General features: G+C 37.6%; 1 protein-coding gene across 6 annotated transcripts in view; it reads left to right on the top strand.

The window, feature by feature from the left end:
- The window catches only part of IFT81 (intraflagellar transport 81), a 219,413-nt gene that overhangs the window by 103,981 nt on the left and 95,256 nt on the right, over window positions 1-20,176 (top strand). Inside the window, exons 1-8 of one of the 6 annotated variants that reach the window (XM_032876328.1) lie at window positions 2,284-2,448; window positions 5,058-5,216; window positions 6,144-6,247; window positions 6,835-7,015; window positions 9,370-9,459; window positions 12,543-12,608; window positions 12,911-13,021; window positions 14,365-14,449. In XM_032876328.1, the coding sequence (XP_032732219.1) occupies window positions 5,073-5,216; window positions 6,144-6,247; window positions 6,835-7,015; window positions 9,370-9,459; window positions 12,543-12,608; window positions 12,911-13,021; window positions 14,365-14,449 (781 nt within the window). In that variant the 5' untranslated portion in view covers window positions 2,284-2,448; window positions 5,058-5,072. Of the gene's footprint in view, window positions 1-2,283; window positions 2,449-5,057; window positions 5,217-6,143; window positions 6,248-6,834; window positions 7,016-9,369; window positions 9,460-12,542; window positions 12,609-12,910; window positions 13,022-14,364; window positions 14,450-20,176 lie in introns of those variants that run through there. The other 5 variants (XM_032876323.1, XM_032876325.1, XM_032876326.1 and 2 more) reach the window with 5 other exon arrangements.

The raw sequence follows: 20,176 nt of genomic DNA, 5'->3' as shown, positions 1-20,176 counted from the left end.
AAAGATTTTATTTATTTATTTTACAGAGAGAGAGCGATCACAAGTAGGTAGAGAGGCAGGCAGAGAGAGAGGGGGAAGCAGGCTCCCCACCGAGCAGAGAGCCAGATGCGGGGCTCAATCCCAGGACCCTGAGATCATGACCTGAGTGGAAGGCAGAGGCTTAATCCACTGAGCCACTCAGGCGCCCCAGAAACTTTTTTTTTTTTAATAGACTCAGGGGAGGGGTGGGACTTCTTCAGAAAGACTATCCCATATAATTGGACTTCCCTTCAGCTATTAAAAATGTCAAATATGGGGCACCTGGGTGGCTCAGTGGGTTAAAGCCTCTGCTCAGGTCATGATCTCAGGGTCCTGGGATCGAGCCCCGCATCGGGTTCTCTGCTCAGCAGAGAGCCTGCTTCCTGCCTGCCTCTTTGCCTACTTGTGATCTCTCTCTGTCAAAAAAAAAAAAAAAAAAAGTCAAATACAGTTCAGCCAAGAGACATGTTTTGGGGTTTATAAGGAAGACTCAACATCTATGAGGAAAAGAAGTCTTCATGTGGGTAGCTTGACTTGGGATGTAATCAGCCTTCAGTGTTGTGGAATTGTTGCTGAGTTCTTCTTGGACTCTTCATGAATCCATTCAAGGTTTTATCTTAAATGAATCAGGGGGTGGTAAGTCTTCCTCTGGCCTGTATCTGGGCCCTATACATAGGCAGAGACCTAATATGAGCAGGCTTCTCTGTGTCTCACTTTTTTGGTTCAAGATGGAATATAATCTTCTCAGTATGTAGATTCCAAGAAGCGTGCTGACTGGCCTCAAATTTTTCCTCGGGTTCCAGAGCAACCACATTAAACATAACATCCGTTCAAATTTGAGTGCAAAGAGTAGATTCCATTGCTTACTCCAATTTACACAGGATTGTATTCTCATAACTGAAAATTATAGTGCTTCTATAATAGCCGCAACAGGCAGAGGAGGAACTAAAAACTACCCAATAAACCACTCTTATCTTTCTATAGCCTACATCTGTAGACTCTGTAGAAAGAGCAAATCTAACCATCTCGCTTTTTAAAAAGTAGGGGTAAAAAGGTAAAATGTCCTTAGCTCTTCCAGTGTCAGGCACTGTTCTAATGACTTTACCTATTTTGACACACTTAATCCTCACATCAGCCTTTTTTTTAAAAAAAGATTTTATTTATTTGACAGAGATCACAAGTAGGCAGAGAGACAGGCAGAGAGAGAGGAAGGGAAGCAGGCTCCCTGCTGAGCAGAGAGCACGATGCGGGGCTCCATCCCAGGACCCTGGGATCATGACCTGAGCTGAAGGCAGAGGCTTTAACCCACTGAGCCACCCAGGCGCCCCTCACATCAGCCTTTTGAGGAAAGTAGTATTATAGCCACACATTTTAGAGGAGATCAGGAAAGGTCAGAGAGGTAAGTCTGCAAGATGGCAGACCCAGGTTTCAAATCCTGGTGGCCCAAAGAATCTCCTAATACACCCACCAGGATCAATTAATTATTCAGTCCCTTATATGAATCTTTTACTGTTCCTCCCAAAGTTATTTAAATTATTTAACTTTTCAAGGTTTTCAGTGTTGCCTTCTCCAACTCGTCAGGACCATCTGTGAGCTGGGATGGGTCTTCGTTTTCCTCCAGGTGCCCGGCAGGATGCCTGTTTCCGTTCAGTAGTCAGAAGGCAACCAGCAATGGAGTCATCTTGCAATGTTCTGTTCCCTCTGCTCAAAAAAAAATATATATATATATCTAATGTGGCTAATTTTCACTGATCCTTAAACATCACTTTATCTGGTGGAAACTTTCCTGATTGTAGGGGCCCTTCAGACCCAAATAAACTCAGGATACTTCATCTGGGCTCCCCCATTATCCTTTTGTGATAGTATTGGAGTTGCCTTTCAGTCGTCTATCTCTTTATCCGCAGTAGACTATGCTCCTTGAAAACAGGAGCCCTGTAGTAATTCCTGGCTTCCTTTGCATCGCCAGCAGCCAGCGCAGGGCAAGGCAAATAGGAGATGCCTCATAAGGAATTTGTTTCCCTTTTTTGTTTGTTTTATTTTGCTCTGAGACTGATACTAAATCTGTAGTTGGTTTCTTCCAAGATGTTTGGACAGGCAACTAAGTTTTCAGGGCGTGAGGAATTTCATTTTTTTTCTCCTCATATTTTCCTTGCCAGCTGACATCACGAAGTACAGTGGTCTCCAGTCCTCACCGTGTCACGGGACCGGTAAACGCACTTGCACGTGCGCCGGACACCTCACTTTTCCCCGCTGGGGACCTCGGCCCTACCGTGCCCCCGAGGGCCCCGCGGAAACGCCCCGGCCCACCCGCCGGAAGTGACGTAATCTCACGGCCTAGCAACCGTTGCCAAGGAGCTCGTCTCTAGGAACCCTGTAGAGCCTGGATGCCTCCTGCGGGGGGGAAAAGTGGTTTCTTGAGGAGAATTTGAGGTAACCTCGGCAAGACGCGCTCGGAAACTTCCCTGAGGCCCCCCACTCCCCAAAAGAAAACTCCCTCCTCCTCCCCTTCCCAGTGCAGCACCTTCGCCAGGGGAGGGTCGCAGCAGTTCAGCCCCCCACGCCGGGGTTGGTGCCTGCTGGGCCTCCGCGAGGATCCAGGCAGCTCCCCCGAGGGTTGAGCGGTCGGGGAGCCCAAATCACCCCCCGCGAGGTGTCTGGGTCGGATGTGGGGTCCCCTGTCCCGAGCCCCGAGCGCGGGGTAGGGGGACGACACCGACACTATTTTTGGGAATCCTAAGAGGCTGCTGGTCCCGCGCTCGTGCCGGCCTGGGACCAGGGCAGCGTCGTTTCCGTCCCGAGTTGTGCCAGATAAATGCACGTCCTGGTTTTAATTCTTCCCCCCCACCCCCTTGGGCTCTTATGTGGGTAAGTGCTCGTGAATTAGTGTGGCGACTTTTCCGCTGGCAGAGGGAGAGTAATTGCTTTTGCTAATTTTAGAGCGCAGAGCCCGCTGGGCGTAGACAACCTACCTGTTCAGTACATCTTTGTCCTTAGCTGGTGACCATCTGAAAGCTGGTGGGCACCTAGGGGGAACCCGACTAGTTTCTTTTCCTCTCCTGGTAACGTTTTACTCGTTTATCCAAGTGTCTTGTTTTGAAAGGGAAAAAAATATATGTGTGTGTGTGTGTATATATATATATATTATATATTATATACATATAATTTCTAAATCATTAAACTTCTATATGTATGGGAAGGTTATGACGTGGATTTTTACTTAAAATATTTTTAACAACGAAAAACTTGCATCTCCGAGGTGGATTTTTATTTCGTTTATGTAAAAGTTTTCCTTTTGTAGATTAAAGGAAGCCTCAAAATTTTTAAAGCACATTGGTTATCCTTTCTACTATCTTTTGACTCATTTTTTAACAATAATAATCACTGATTCATAGTTTTAGATTTAATGTTTTACAAATATCCAGCTCCACCCCCCCAATTAAAATCTATTTCAGAGCAAAATGCATGCAGCCCCAACTAATGACTTTGATAAAATAGCGTCTATTCATTTCTTAGTTAAAAACTCTAAGGAAGCACTGAAGTAATTTTTAAAAATTTCTTTTCTTAGCAGTTCATTTTTTAATTCCTTTTTTAAATTGCTAATTTAAAAATTGCCTGCCTGCAAAATTTCTACCAGTTCTTCCCATATTAAACAATTGATACCCTCAAGCAGGAAACACTAGGAACCGTGGTAAAGCTGCTTTAGCAGTTAAATAACCTGAAATTTAATTTTTTTAAAACTTAAGATCACCACCAGTCGACTTAGGCTTATCTTTCTTTTTCTGGCCTTGGGCCCGTGAACACATTTATCCAGTCAATGGAAGAATTCAGTTTTGATGCAGTGGGTATTCACAGATAGAATTAGGCACAAAAATGTCCTCATGGAATTTACACTTTAGTAGAGAAGAGAAAACGTACATGAGTCACTAGTACAAAACAGAAAAATAACTCTAGGAGAGCAGTGCAGATTAAGTGTGGTTAGTCTCCAGGGCAGGTGCTGCTGCCGTTATTCTGATGGAGAATGTGGGAGATAGCTTGAGAATGACTTCCTGGAAAAATGTGCATTTGGGGAGTAAACCCTGAAAGACAGTTAGGATCTGCACCTGTGGAGATCAGGAGACGAACAGTTTTTCTAGGTAAGAAAACAGCATTAACTGAAGACAGGTGAAAAAACTAAGGAGCAGTAACTTTCAGTTGGGTGAAATTTAAAAGAGTGAAAGGTAACAATTTGGAAAAATGAAGGTGGGAAAACTCAATTGAGTTACATCTGAAAAATCAAAATTCAAGAAATTTGGAATTTATTTTGTGAGCAATGAGAATCACACAAACGATTTGGAATTGGAGAGGCAGGGGCCAGAAAACTCGAGGCTGTTTCCTTATTGAAGGCACAGGGAAACATAGGCCTGAATTAGTCAGCGGTGGCAGAGTCGATGCCTACAGTCCATTACATCAGTGGGTGAAGAGTGCTTGTTGGAGGAAACCAGAAAACCAAAGAATGCACATCCAAACTGAAGCTTGCAGCCTCAGCTCGGCTTCATTTGGGTGTGGCTGTGCACAGTTATGTGCCCACGGTTGCCAGATCTGATTTGGAAGAGAAACTGGATGTCTGGATTTTTAATGTAAAAAAAAAATTTCCCACTTTTTAAACATAGGCTGCTAATTAAAAAAAATATATATATATATTAGAAGTATGTCTGTAGCCTACCAGATTTTTACCCCTGGATAGTTGTGGAGCTGAATGGGAGAGATGTTACTGTAGGTGGGATTTATTATTCATTTGTCCATATGAACTCAGTGTTAATTCAGATGATTGCTGTCTTACCAGATGTATATACAAAACATGGCATTGAGTATTAGCAGTGTATACTGTAACATTCAAAAGTCTTCATATCCTGATTTCTTTCAATAAAATAACCCTTTTCACAGCATTTTGTATGCCACGGAGAATTAATACTCTTCATTCCTACTTCCTATAAACTTAATACTAATTTTTTTCCAGAATGTTTGTTACCAGTATTGAGGAATTTTATCTCTATTTTTAGTTATAAGACCCAATTATGAGTGATCAAATCAAATTCATTGTGGACAATCTCAATAAAGAACCTTTTAGGAAGAACTATAATTTAATCACATTTGATTCCCTGGAGCCAATGCAACTGTTGCAAGTTCTCAATGATGTTCTGGCTGAAATTGACCCAAAGGTAAGAGTTTTCTCTTTCTTGTGATGAAAAGGATAGCAGGAAAGCCGTTTTCTGCCTCTAAATATCTGTGACTCTTGGGCCTTATTTTCCATGACTATAAAGTAATAATGATGTTTAAGATTTCTCCACGAGCTTAAAAATTAGATTATCTGGGGCGCCTGGGTGGCTCAATGGGTTAAAGCCTCTGCCTTCAGCTCAGGTCATGATCCCAGGGTCCTGGGATGGAGCCCCACATCAGGCTCTCTGCTCCGCGGCGAGACTCCTTCCCCCTCTCTCTCTCTGCCTGCCTCTCTGCCTACTTGTAATATCTGTCCGTCAAATAAATAAATAAATAATCTTTAAAAAGTTAGATTATCTGCTTGTACCTTATTTAGAAATTATTTCTCTGTTCCAAACATAAATTGATTTGGTCCTAGAAAGAAAATGCTCTTACAAAAGGTTTTATTGTATTGCAAGTTAGGTCACGTCTCTTATACACTGGTCTTTTCCACTGGATACTTTCTAAGCTTGACATTCTTTTTTTTTTTTTTTTTTTTAAGATTTTATTTATTTATTTGACAGAGAGATAGAGAGCATGAGTAGGCAGAGCGGCAGGCAGAGGGAGAGGGAGAAGCAGGCGCTTCACCAAGCAGGGAGCCCAATGTGGGGCTCAATCCCAGGGTCCTGGGATCATGACCTGAGCTGAAGGCAGCCGCTTAACCGACTGAGCCACCCAAGCACCCCAAGCGTGACATTCTTTATACAAATCCTGATCTGATTTGTATGTACCCTCACTTGGAATCTGGGGGCCTCCATACTTAATCTGTTTTATGAGGAGATCATTGTGCCTGTTATGCTCTAGTAGAACAATTTTATCAGTGAGTTTAAATATTTTTCTTTGTTAGATACACAACAATAACATATTTTTTCAATTTCTTTATCTGTTAGCAAGTTGTTGATATCAGAGAGGAGATGCCAGAGCAAACAGCCAAAAGGATGTTGAGCCTTCTTGGTATCCTTAAATATAAACCTCCAGGAAATGCCACAGACATGTAAGAATTTGATCACATGTTGCTTTCTTAAAGCTGTGCTTGAATATCTAAACTTTCATGGGCTACACTCAGTTTTTCTAGGCAGTACCTGGTCTCTGTGTCAATGGCTTTAGTACGTCACTGAATTTCAAAATAATCTTGAACTTTTAATATTATTTTGTCACGTAAAAGTCTTACGTGGGTCACTTTTCTCCCCAATCAAAAAAACCAAAAAAAACAAAACAAAAAACAGGCAAATTCTACTATTCCATTTTATCATTTATCATTTATCTGCCATCCTAGATAAAAATAATCACTTAAACTTGCCCAGTAAATGAAGTATTAAGGCAGACTACCAATTAATGGTTCCAGTACAATCTTCCCCTATAGTCCAGTGATATATTCCAGGCCTAATTTTATGTTTATTGTTGATACACAGAATGACTTTAGAATAGCCTTGGTTTTTTGTTGTTTTTTTTTAAATAGTCATGGAAAGCCATCAAGAAATTGTAAATTAGTATTTGAGCTTTTATCTCTTTTCAAGTTTTGTTTGTTATAAGCCAGGGGTGGAGGGTGATCACCTGCTTGTGTTTATTTTCTTTTTATAGGAGTACCTTTCGTCAGGGTCTGGTGATTGGAAGTAAACCCGTAATTTATCCAGTACTCCACTGGCTTCTTCAGAGAACTAGTGAACTGAAGAAAAGAGCATATTTAGCTCGTTTTTTAATAAAACTTGAGGTACCAAGTGAGTTTCTTCAGGATGAAACTGTGGCTGATACCAATAAACAGGTACACAATACACAAATGGTATTTTTAAACTATATGTAGATGTCACGGTGCACATGTTCAAATAGCTGTTAATCTCTCTTTAACTTATTTGCTTCTCTTCATTTCCAGATGGCACCGAAAGGTAAAATGGCTAATAATGTTCAACTGTAATGACGTATGAAAATACTGACTTTTCCACACAAATACCATTTCAGTGATAGATAGAAGAAAATCCTGAAATTAGGATTTTAGAATAATTTATTACTTAGGAAATGTGGGTAGAGAGGATTTTAGGTTTGGGAATGCAGAGCACTTTGCTGATCAGTTAGATGATTATACAATTTGTCATCCAAATCAGAGAGAAAGGGACTATCATAATAATTACATGAAGGCAAAAGTATAAATTGACACTATCCCAGACAAATCAGGACCTGTGAGCCCCTGAGAGAATTTTGTACAGGCAGAGAAGCTAGGCTTGAGATCTCAAAGGACTTCCCAGTCAGGCAGAAGATAGAGAAAGGGCCAGGAGTTTGAAATTTCAGTGTACTTTTTGTCTAGAGTTTTAGGGTGATATTGAGTTCTGGCCTTATAGTCTTAAAGCTCTTGACTACTTTTGGGGTGCCTTGGTGGCTCAGTAGGTTAAGCCTCTGACTCTAGGTTTGGCTCAGGTCACTATCTCAGTGTCCTGAGGTCAGGCTTATGCTCAGCCTGGAGTCTGCTTGAGATTCTCTCCCTTTCCCACTCCCTCCACCTCTGCTACCTCTCCTCCCCACTCACAAGTGTGTATGCTCTTTCTCTTTCCTTCAAATAGATAGATAGATAGATAAATCTTTTTGTTTTAAAGTTCTTGACTACTGAGGATTCTGGCTGGTCTGGATCTTGGTCCTGGGATTTCAAAGCACCTTGCTGATCAAAGACTATGGAAAAAGGAGATTCAGGCTTAAGATTTCAAAGAACTTTGATTTTTTAAAAAGTGCCTGTGTTTAACCCTCTTTGCTTTTATTCTTGCTATATGCATAGACTGATTGTGCAGTTTGTTGTGAATAGTTTGTCGCTCTATCCCAATAGATTATGAGGTCTGTGAAGACAGGTTTCATGCCTTATCCATCTGCGTTTTCCTTCAGGGTTTTATAGAGTTGTTTCTATACAGTATGTGCTTAAAATTGGGATTGAATCAGAACAATCAAAACTAAGTGGTTTTTCATCTATTTATTTTGTTATTTTGGATAACCATGGCAGTTAGTCAAAACAGAGTCAATACTGATCTCTTAAGACATTTTGGGTGTTGAAAGATTTATGTAAATAATCATATCAAATGTTATAGTAGAGAATCACATGGGAGATGTCATGGAAGAATTACAACAGAATGGGATGTCATGGGAGAATTACAACAGAAGGAGAGTACCCCAACTTCTACATTTGAAGGCTTTACATAATGTAGAAAATAGAGAAGTGTAAATGTGAAATATTTTCTCCTTCCTACACTCCCCCATCAATCAACTTGATAAAAACTAATTTCTGGAGGAAGTTTATTAATAGCTTTTACTAAATATGCACAGATAATTAGTAGAAGAATTAATGATAAAGACATGTTTATTCTTGAAATGTGTGAGATGTAAATCTAAAATGACTTATACATTTAGCCAGTCATTTAGCACAGAACCTAATAAAAAATGCATGTTGTCTTCCTGAATGAGGAGTTTTAGAATAAATCCTGTCAGTGCTCACAAAAAGTACTATTTTTGAAGAATTTTGGGTAAGAGTTGTGATTTTTTTCATTCATTCAGCTACTTTTTATTGAATATATCAGTGATGCTAGGCTCCAGGGATACTAAATTGCACTGGATAATAGGATTCTTGTCCTCTTGACTCTTGCTGTCTAATGGAGGAAGGCAGACAAGTAACTAGGCAATTATAATTTTACATGATTTTTATTCTGATATCATGACACTCTGATCTAGAATAAGTATAGGACTAGAGAAGTCTTCCCTGAGGATGGTGGTATCTATGCTGAGACCTGACAGATGAACTGAAATTACCCAGGTAATGGATGAGGAAGTCATAGAGTATTCTCAGAGGTAATAGGCTTTGTAAACTGGATGTGAGAGCATAGAGTATTCCAAAGATTGAAAGATCACCATAGCTGGAGTATAGAATGTGAGTTAGGGAAGTAACCAGAGAGGAAGATGGAGAAGTACTTAGTGACCAGATTATACACACCTACTTTTTTTGTGTCTTATATAAATGTTTCAGGATGTATTTTTAATGCTGTTATATAATGATTTAAGTAATCACTATGAGTTAATTGATAACCTGATGAAGAAAAGTCTACTGGATCTAGTCATTAGTTTATAATTTTTTAATTTGTCTTTTAGTATGAAGAGCTAATGGAAGCCTTTAAAACTTTGCATAAAGAATGTGAGCAACTTAAGACATCTGGATTTTCTACAGCAGAAATAAGAAGGGTAAAGCAAAGAAAATATAGTAACAATATCTTTTTTTAGGTTTGAATATTAATTTTTCCAGCTTGTTTTGTTAATTCAGTATGAGTCTTAAAACTGTATGGGAATTAGTGATAGCAAGTGACAGATTTTCTTTTGTCTAAACTTTGCTCATTCTTTACTGAAGAAATTAATGATACCAAGGTAAATTCACAATATGTTCTTATGTACGATATAGATTCCTAACATGGATTTAAAAAAGATTACATTGTGGGTCTTTTTCTGTCTCTCTCTCTATATATATGTAGTAAAGAATATCTATTACATAAAGTATAAAGTATATATCATATATATATGATATATATATATATCATATATATATAATAGAAAATAGAGATGAGAACCAAAGAAGATAAAAATCATCCAATTGCTATCCATTCAGGCTTTGCGTGTATATTTATATTGGTAGGTATTTGAGATCATACTATATACATAGTTATTTATATCTTTCATTTTTAATAATTGCATTGTGACTATATTCACATTGTTATCTTTCTAAGTATGATTTTTTTTTTTTCTTTAGAGAGGGAATGGGGGCAGGAGCAGAGGGAGAGAGAGAATCTTAAGTAAGTTCCATGCCAGCTCAGCCCAACATGGAGCTTGATCTCAGAACCCTGAGATAATGACCTGAGCAAAAATCAAGGGTTGAATGCTTTACCCACTGAGCCACCAAAACACCCCCTAAATATGATTTTTTTTTTAAATTTTGGGGGTGGTGAGGCAGAGGAAGAAGAAGAGAGAGACTCTCAAGCAGGCTCCACGCCTAGCTCGGAGCCCAACATGGTTCTTGATCTTATGACCCTGAGATCATGACCGGAGCCAAAATCAAAAGTCAGCTGCTTAACCCGCTGAGCCATCCCGATGCCCCTAAATATGAGTTTTAATTACTAAATAATTTTCCATAGTATGCATAGGTTAACCATTTTTGGTTTTTTATTTTATTTTTTGCTATTATATAATGCTATGATCATGATTTTTATATACATAAATTTATTTGGGGGTATCTGTAATTGTTTCCTTCGGATAAATTTATAAAAATTAATATTTTTGACACATGTTACTTAATGATCTCCAAAAAAAATTTAACATTTTCACCAGGCCTATAGCTTCTTTCCCTAAACGTATGCTAATTTCACTTTCATGAATTTTGTATTTTTAGAATTCCTGAGCTATTCCATGCCATCTTTATTTTCTTAATCAGGAAACAATAGAAGTTGCTTCCTTAGGGAGGCCTTCCCTGATTCCATAGATGCATTAGTTTCGCCCAATTCTTTTTGTTTCATAATACTCATCACACTTATAATTACTTTAATGTCTGTCTTCCCAACTATTTTTTTTTCTCATTAAACTTTTGTTTTAATGGGTCATTCCCAACTATCTTTATGAGGGCAAGGGCCATGGTCTGTCTTTTTCTTCACCATATCCCTAGTGTCTTTTGCAGTACTATGCACTTAGTAGGTTATCAGTAAGAATTTGTTGAGTGGGGGCGCCTGGGTGGCTCAGTGGGTTAAAGCCTCTGCCTTCGGCTCAGGTCATGATCCCAGGGTCCTGGGATCGAGCCCTGCATCAGGCTCTCTGCTCAGCGGGGAGCCTGCTTCCTCCTGTCTCTCTCTGCCTGACTTTCTGCCTACTTGTGATCTTTGTCAAATAAATAAATAAAATCTTAAAAAAAAAAAAAAGAATTTGTTGAGTGTATCAGGAATGAAAGATAAGCTCACAGTTAGTGGGGAGAAAGACCCATAAAGAGGATACTTATGGTGTGAAAGAAGAGTGATGGACATTCATCCCCTGTTCCTCTGTTATGTCATGTGAGTAAACTGAAATGATGAAATGACCAAGAGTCTAATCATTTTATTTTCATTATTGCCAAAGTATTCTTGAACATGTTCTTTTTAGAAAATATGATAAGCAAGAAATAGAAAATAATTCACTCATAATCCCACACTGTAGAGATAAGTACTGTTGACATTTTAGTCAATATATTTAAATCTTTTCCTTGTATTGTGCTATATATAAATGTTGTAATCTTCATCTTTCAGGTAATGTCATACCATGAGTTTTTCTGTTATTAAACATTCTTCATAATTTATAATGACTTGCATGGTATTGTGCTATAGTTTATTTAATAATTCTCAGACATATGGTAATTTACACATTTTAGATATGACTAACATCTGTGAGACTCCTCATAGAGAAGTCTTTGACCTTCCATATGTATTTTATTAGGACAAATTCCCAGACATGGAATTACCAGACTTGATGGTATATATATATGGAATACACCACATGGTATATATGGTGTGTGTGTATGTGTACATATATGTATGTTTAAGACTTTTGATACTGTTCTTCTGTACCATGCCACCAGTGGTGAGTAAGAGTGCCTAGTTCCTCAGATCCTAACAATACTGACTACTATGTATATTTTTCTCTTTAGTTTACTGTGATAGTTAGGATATTAGTTTAAGTTTAGGAAGGATTTTTTGTTTTCACTAGAAAATATTATGGGGCTGATTAAAAGGAAGGCAGTTTATTTTTGAAGTCTTTAGTTTTAGGAAGGGAATTGGTTAATTGGCAAAACCAGACACACATTTTTGTCTTGGAAACATCATAGCTTTAAAAATAATTTTGATGGGAAATTGGCAGAATATATAGTTTGATATTTAACAGAACAGATGGCATGTCAGCCGCTGTTGCTCATGGTTTTAGACCTGTACACTTTGCATTGTAGAAGACTTTTGAAAAACTGTGTGCCCATATTTGGAATCAGAACACTAATGTGCTGGTTGGCAGCTTTACCTTGCTACATTATAACCTGTTTTGGTTGCTTTTCTAAATGAACACTAAGCTGCCAAATAAATTATCCTGCATAAAGAACCCTAGGGGGACATAAAAATAAAATAAAACCCTTTATCCAAAAGAGGATCTTTGTTCCTTAACGATCTGGTTTTAAGTAGGAAAATGGCTGATGCACAATCATGTGAAAATTTTATTTGAATCTACAAAGAATGTTTTTTTCTTATAATGTCTCCTTGACTACTTTTTAGGATATCAGTGCCATGGAGGAAGAAAAGGATCAGCTCATTAAGAGAGTTGAACGTTTGAAGAAAAGGGTAAGGCAAGACTTAGCCCTGTAAGACTTTGGCCCCAAGTGCAAAGGATTTAGGAATGGTAATAAGGATTAAGCAAGGCATGGGTGTACATCTGAGGATCGGCTCAAATAACATTGACAGAAGGGGAATCTCCTAGGCAGTAGCCCAGAACTTTGAGAGACCTGGAGTCTGGAACTTTACTGTCATCTCTAGGGAATACTGTTTGCCAAAAAGAAATGATAAGTGGATGTCTGAGTCACATGACATGCTAATTTCTTCCTTGAACTTGACAGTAACATGTACTACTTATTCCCTTACTGTAGGTGGAGACAGTTCAGAATCATCAACGGATGCTTAAAATAGCAAGGCAACTTAGAGTTGAAAAAGAGAGAGAAGAATTTCTTGCACAACAGAAACAGGAACAAAAGAATCAGGTATTCTCATAAAAGTTTATATTCTCATAATGAAAGAAATAGTTCCTTTTGATCGTTCAAATGTAAAGAAAAAAGAATTCTACAATTGTAGAAGTTTGTTTACATGATGGAATACTCTTAAGAGGATTTTGTGGCACCAACAGCAGCAATACTATTTTTGGGGTTCTGTACCCAGTTTGTATCTCTATACTACCTTTTGGCCTGTGCTTAACTCCTGTTGACCCAACATTACAGAGCATTCGTTGTAATGGTAAGCATAAGATTAACTGCTCATAAAACTCATAGGCTGGGTGGCTCAGTGGGTTAAGCCTCTGCCTTCGGCTCAGGTCGTGATCCACGTCCTGGGATCGAGCCCCAAATCAGGCTCCCTGCATGGCAGAGAGCCTGCTTCTTCCTCTCCCTCTGCTTGCTCCCCCTGCATGTGCTTGTTCTCTCTGTCAAATGAATAAATAAAATCTTAAAAAAAAAATTATAGCATCTCTAAAGAGTGTCCTGAGATTCTGGGGCTATAAGAATATCTATTTTTTTTCTGCTGATCACAGTATCCACTACAGTTTATTCCCGTGGCAAGTAAGCAAATCATGAAAAGGCTCAAAATCAACCATAATCCACATTTTTAGACTTTGCCTTAAGGCAAAAATAATTTGGCTAGGAAGGATTACTTCTATTTTATTAAAAATCTATCTTAAAACTGAGTAGGCATATACATTAAAAATATACTTCAAATCAGCTCCCTTTCCTATTCAATAAGATGTTTGACTCTTTTGGAACTTGACTTGGCATCGTGGTGGTTCCACTGCGACAGTAAGCTGCATTGCTTGGGCCCTGAATGGTACTGAATGGTACATCAGGGTCTTATTCTAGGACATCATTTGTGAGAATGCTAATATTTCTTAGAATTAAGAAAATGAGGTTAGGGGCACCTGGCTGGCTCAGTTGGTGGAGTGTGCAGCTTTTGATCTCCAGATTTTGGGTTCAAGCCACACATTGAGTGTAGAGATTACTTAAAAAGAAAAAAAGAAGAAAAAAAAGAAAACCATGTTATAACAAGAAAAGCCTGGTGTGTATATTTCTTTACCAAGTATTTTTCCTTAATTACTAAGTACAACCAATAACTAAAGATTAACTTTCTGAACGCTTTTTTTTAAAAAAAAGCTTTACATGAAAAAGTATTGAGAAAACCAGTTACATTTTGGGCTCAACACAGTAATTTTCTTAGTTCTTATTATTTGTTCTTTTTACATCACAAGAATTGTGTGGAACTTGTATTTTTCTTTGCTTGTCTATGTGAGTGGTAGGTTTCAATAGACTAAGCAAATAATGGATCTATTTGTATTTTAAAGCTATTTCATGCAGTGCAGAGACTGCAAAGAGTACAAAATCAGCTGAAAAGTATGCGCCATGCAGCAGCAGATGCAAAGCCTGAAAGTAAGTGGAAACTATTATATGATACAGATGATCAGAGAATATTAGTTTAAGTCAGTAGTTTTCCTTAAAGCAGTCAACTCACGGGAATTAATTATCGTCTAGTGATAGCTAAGCATTTTAGAGTGTCATTTCCTAGTTAATGAATGAGAGCTCTGTTGAAGACATCCTTTAGTTTTTACCTGGGATTTTATACTTCCCATTCACTGTTTGGTCAGAGAGTGAAGGGCGTGAAAACCACCATGGACGGAGGCTTTCTGGTGAAGGAGCATATGAAACACTTAGGATGCATGCTAGCAAAAAGATGGGTAGAGAATAATTGTTTTAGAGCCTGGGCTTATAAAAAAAAAAAAAAGAGTAAAATGTTGGACCCTTAAAGCTGAGTGTTTTTTCATATATTGGGTTGTGCTAATGACATGGGTATCCCTGGCTCTGTTGTCACATTAGCTTTACTTAGAAGATAAATTATTGTAATATTTCCAGATTACACCACCAAACCCATCCTAGGTATTTTTAAAGTTTTTTTGTTCATCAGAAGGGAGACCACGTAAACTGGAAAAGCAGTGGAAAGCTCTCATTGGTACTGGAGAAATATTTCAGTATAAAAATCTAACTATTCAAGGGTTAATTCATCTTTCTGTAGTATTATATGAAATATTATACTCTAAGCTGTAAGTCTTAGAATAAAAAAGATAGACCATAACAAGTGTTGGCGACAGTGTGGAGAAAATGGGACTCTCATATGTTGCTGGTGGGGGTATAAAATGTGTGACTGCTTTTGAAAAATATATCTGGCAATTCCCCAGAATGTTAAACAGAGTTACCATGACCCAGCTGTTTCATTCCTAGCTATCTACCCAAGGGAATTGAAAACTTGTGTCCACACAAAAATTTTTACACAAATGTTCACAACAGCCTATTCATAATAGCCAAAAGGTGAAAACAACCCAAATGTCCCTAAACTGTTGAGTGAGTAAATAAAATGTGCTATATCTGCACAATGGAATGCAAAGGCATGAAGTACTGATACATACTACATGTATGAACCTCAAAAACATGTTATGTGAAAGAAATTAGTCACAAAAGATCACATATTATAAGATTCCATCTGTATGAAATGTCCAGAATAGGCAAATCTAGAGAGATAAAATCAAACTAGTGATTACCTGGGGGTAGGGAGTTGTAGGAGAACACAGCTGTGTGTATGTGTGGTGTGTGGAGGAAGGGAATGCTAATTAGCATAGAGCTGCTTTCCGAGCCGATAAAAATGTTCTAAAATTGATTGCGGTGAATTTACTAAAAACCATTGAATTTACTAAAAACCATTGAATTATACACTTTTCTATGGCATGTAATGTATATCTCAATAAAGTTCTTGGAAGAGATAATACAGTATTTCCTTAATTCTAGACACTTATTCTTTCCCATTTTAATTGTTTTTGCCTTTGGGATACATCTTACACTTTAATTACACATTTACCATGGTATTTATTACTTTATCAGTGGCATCTCAGCACCAAGGAAATATGGTATATTTAATTAATATTTGAAAAACCAGTGTAGTGTTGCCTACAAAGTACATGATTAGTACATGTTAATTAGCGGCTTTCCGTAGACTTTCTTACACCTCTTAGTCTTACAATTTAGATTCAAGCAATACCTGGAAGTTGCCAGGCGTTTAGTTGTTGGGGTCATTTCATTCTTCATTCACTAAGTTTTCACTTTTTAGGAGAATGTTAATTTTTAGAACAAAGAAAATACTTTTTTTTTAATGATTCTTTTTCTCCTTAGTGTAATCTGTGTCTTTTTAGCATACGTTCTTTGGATTTGATGTAGGTTCCTTCACAATCTACTGCAATAAAGTAAGGTAAATCTTCAAAAGAAACCCATTATATATAGTCATTTAAAAATTAGTATCAACAAGTAATTTGTATAGGCCTACTCTTACTAAGAAAGTATTAGAACTTACCATTAATAGCAATTAATTCATTAATAATAATGAAGGTAATGTGTATAAGAATGGAAAGATTTGGTATGCAGAAAAACAATTAATCAGTACAGTTTAATACAATTTAAAATGTAATGTGAAATTGTGTTTCTGTAATGAAACCTGAAAATGTGTTTCTGTAGTATCTGTTATCCTCAATCTTATTAGGTTAGGTAGTTCTTGCTATTATGTTTTAATTCTGACGACTAAACAAAATATCCAAAGATGTTTATAGGTTTAGCAACATTTCATTTTTTTATTTGAATTGTTAGTCTTTTATTTTTCTTTGGCTTTCTAGGCTAAAGAAAAATTGTTTGGGCCAGGAAATACATAATTATTCACTTAGTAATAAAATTCACAAATAAAATTGTGTTTTATGCATCTCTTGAAATGTTGGTATAACATTAATATAAGTAATATTGCTGCTAAATAATAAAATCAGTCGCATTGTTAAGTACTAATAGAAATAATTGGCTCAAACCTACAGTGCATTAATTCAGTATTTATTGAACATCTACTACATGTCAGGAACTGTGCCGGGTGCTAGGAATAGAAAGAAAAGAGATTGAGGTTCTCTCAGTTTAATACAGAACGACAGGCAGTGAACAGCGATCCTGCGGCTTTACAAATTTGCTGATGGCGCTCAGCACAGGATCCTGTGAAAACAAAGAGGCAAAGCTCCAAACCCGATCACAGACTCAAATGGCTTCCTGGATGAGGTGGCCCCCGAGTTAAATTCACATTGGAAAGCGAAGGAGTAGAAGACATTCCGTGCCAAGGCCCAGTGACCTGACAGAACATACATAGAGGAGATGAAGGAGAGAGAGAGAGAAAAGGGTTGGCTCCTTCTGACTGGTTGTCTTTGAAAAGGAGGCAAGAGAGGGAGGGAGTGTGCAAATGAATGAGGAAGACAGTGCCCTGCCTAGACAGTGAGAGGGTAGTAGCGTGGGGTGATTGTGTGCTGCAGAAGAGAGTCAGTCACACAATCGGAGACTGAAGATCTAGGAGGAAAAGGTGAGAAGCGATGGCTGCCTTTCCCGTGTGCCGTGCGCTGAATGTTCCACAGCAGTTGTCGGCATTATCTGAATCTGACTCAGCGCAACCCCAGACTAGTCACCGAGTCATAATTGGTCTATTTCCAGGTCCTCGCATGCTAAATTATACACAACAGGCCTTCAGTAAATGGTCTGTTAAGTAGTTAGGAGGTAGGAGTAGAGACCAAATCCCTGGATAGGAACAGAATGATCATTTCCACAGATAGGAGGGGAGTTAAAGTAAGAAAAAAACGGCTGAAAGCATAAAAATAAGATATTACGTATGCAATATATGTTCTTTGGGGGTGGACAGGGTGTGGGGAGCAGCAAGTAAAGGAGCTCTTGCTTTGTTGATATCTTTCTGGAAGACAGTCTTTTTTTTTTTTTAAGATTTTATTTATTTATTTGTCAGAGAGAGAGAGAGCAAGCACAGGCAGACAGAGTGGCAGGCAGAGGCGGAGGGAGAAGCAGTCTCCCTGCCGAGCAAGGAGCCCGATGTGGAACTCGATCCCAGGATGCTGGGATCATGACCTGAGCCGAAGGCAGCTGCTTAACCAACTGAGCCACCCAGGCGTCCCTGGAAGACAGTCTTAAGGGTTGTATTCAGCAGCCTGGGAAGAGAGTAGATGAAGTATGTTTAATTGCTCCAGGTATTTCCTTTAAGAAGGTCTATCTAAACTTTTTAGCAAAAAATGACTTATGGAAAGTTTCCATTTATATAAATAAAAATTATTTTTAGTGTAGGAATGTGCTTTGTATTTTTTCAGATTAACAGCCATATTATAAAACACTCATGGAAGTTAATTCATCTTTATACTCTACACTTTCATTAGATTTATTATATAAAAGAAGCTACTCATTAAACTATAGTAAGGCCAGTGAGATGTCTCCAGAGGGTTTTTAATCAAAAGTTTGCTGTGATCTTAGTAACTTTATATTTAATTTCACCAGGATTTTGAAAGATAATTTTTTAAAAGCTACATAGAACATATGACTGCTTTACAAGGTCTTAAGTTAAAACTTTTAAGAGAAGATTTTAAAATGTAAGAGAAACCCTGTGTTTACATTTTTTAACATTTGTACTGAGGTAAAATGGACATATAATAAACAGCACGTATTTGAGATGTACATCTGATTAATTTTGACATAATGTACAGACTGATAAAGCCCAGAGCCTTAAGATAATAAATGCGTCCATCACCCCCAAATATTTTCTTGTGTCCTTTGTGATAGCTCGTTTTTGCCCTTTTCTGTCCCTCTATCTATTCCCAGGCAACCACTGATCTCCTTTTTGTCAATATAGATGAATTTGTATTTTCTAAATTTTTTTAAGATTTATATTTCTTTATTAGAGAGAGAATGTGAGAGTATGAGGGGTGAGAGAGGGAGAAGGAGAAGGAGAGAAGCAGACTCCCTGCTAAGGGAGAAGCCTGACCATGGGCTTGATCTCACCACCCTGAGATCATGACCTGAGCCAAAATCGAGTCAAATGCTCAATCAAATGAGCAATCCAGGTGTCCCAAATCTTTCTTTTATCTAGGGAAAATAACATTTAAGACTTTTAAATCTTTAAAAACATTTAAGTTTGATTCTTTACATCTCTGATTACATGTAGTTAAGAACTTAAAAGTTGGAAGAACTGGGCACCTAATAGCCAAAGAAGCCAGGATATAGATTTAATCGGAAACCACATAGGAATGACTGCCTAATTATAGTCTGAGTCGTTAAACACTTTCTCTTCCCTCCCTTTCCCCAGTCCCTAAAAAAGGGGGAAAATTGTAGGGATGAATAGAAAACTTGTGATTTTGCCATTAATAAATTTTTACATGTTAATATATGGTTAGCACAACAGAACTAAAAATAATGTTAAGGCTTTGGGCCAAACTTATTATGCAATCTACCTACGTAGATTACATAAACCGGAAATCCAGTGTTTTAAAAAGTCAAGCCAGAATTTGTAAATGTGTAATGGAAAGATCTGAAATAAACTTTTTAAAGCTCTTTAGGCTGAGAATTTATAACAAAACCATTATTCACCGAAAATCTGTGTGTGTATATATTTATGTACTCTACCAAAATAAGAAAACTTATTAAATATTTAAAGTATAATTTAAGTTACCACTTACCATAAGCTAATATTTTACAATATCAAAACTACCAAACACGGAAAGCCAAAAATGTTTATGAATGTAGATAATTTCTTTTTTTTTTTTTTGCATTTTAACTTGTATTTTAGTAATGTTTTCCTTGGTTTGAAACTGACAAAGTATGATTTATTACCATTTATGAAGTAATAGAATAGAAATAAATTGCACCAGAAGTATTATGAAAGGAGGAGAGTAAATGGCCCCTTATAGAAGAAGGAATCTGGGTGAAATTTCATGTGTGTTGCCATTTGTGTTACAGACTGCTTAAATACTTCAAAGGCAAAATATGACCCGAAAGAGATCTTGCTCTGCAGATGTTATTTTTGTTTGTTGCGAAGTATAAAAAGAATTAGGTAGTAATTTGGAAAGATCATAATATTACTTTTTCTATAATTATGTTAAGGTCATTCTGTGTAGATTGTCCTCTGTTATCATTCTAATTACATCAAATGATTTTAATGGGATTTCAATGCTCGGGGCTCCTGGCTGGCTCGATTGGAGGATTGTGTGACTCTTGATCTTGGGGTTGTGAGTTTGAGCCCCATGTTGGGTGTAGAGGTTA

The sequence above is a fragment of the Lontra canadensis genome, unplaced genomic scaffold (assembly GCF_010015895.1).
Source record: "Lontra canadensis isolate GAN:19392208 unplaced genomic scaffold, GSC_riverotter_1.0 scaffold58, whole genome shotgun sequence".
NCBI lineage: Eukaryota > Metazoa > Chordata > Mammalia > Carnivora > Mustelidae > Lontra > Lontra canadensis.
This window is presented reverse-complemented; position numbering and strand designations above follow the sequence as displayed.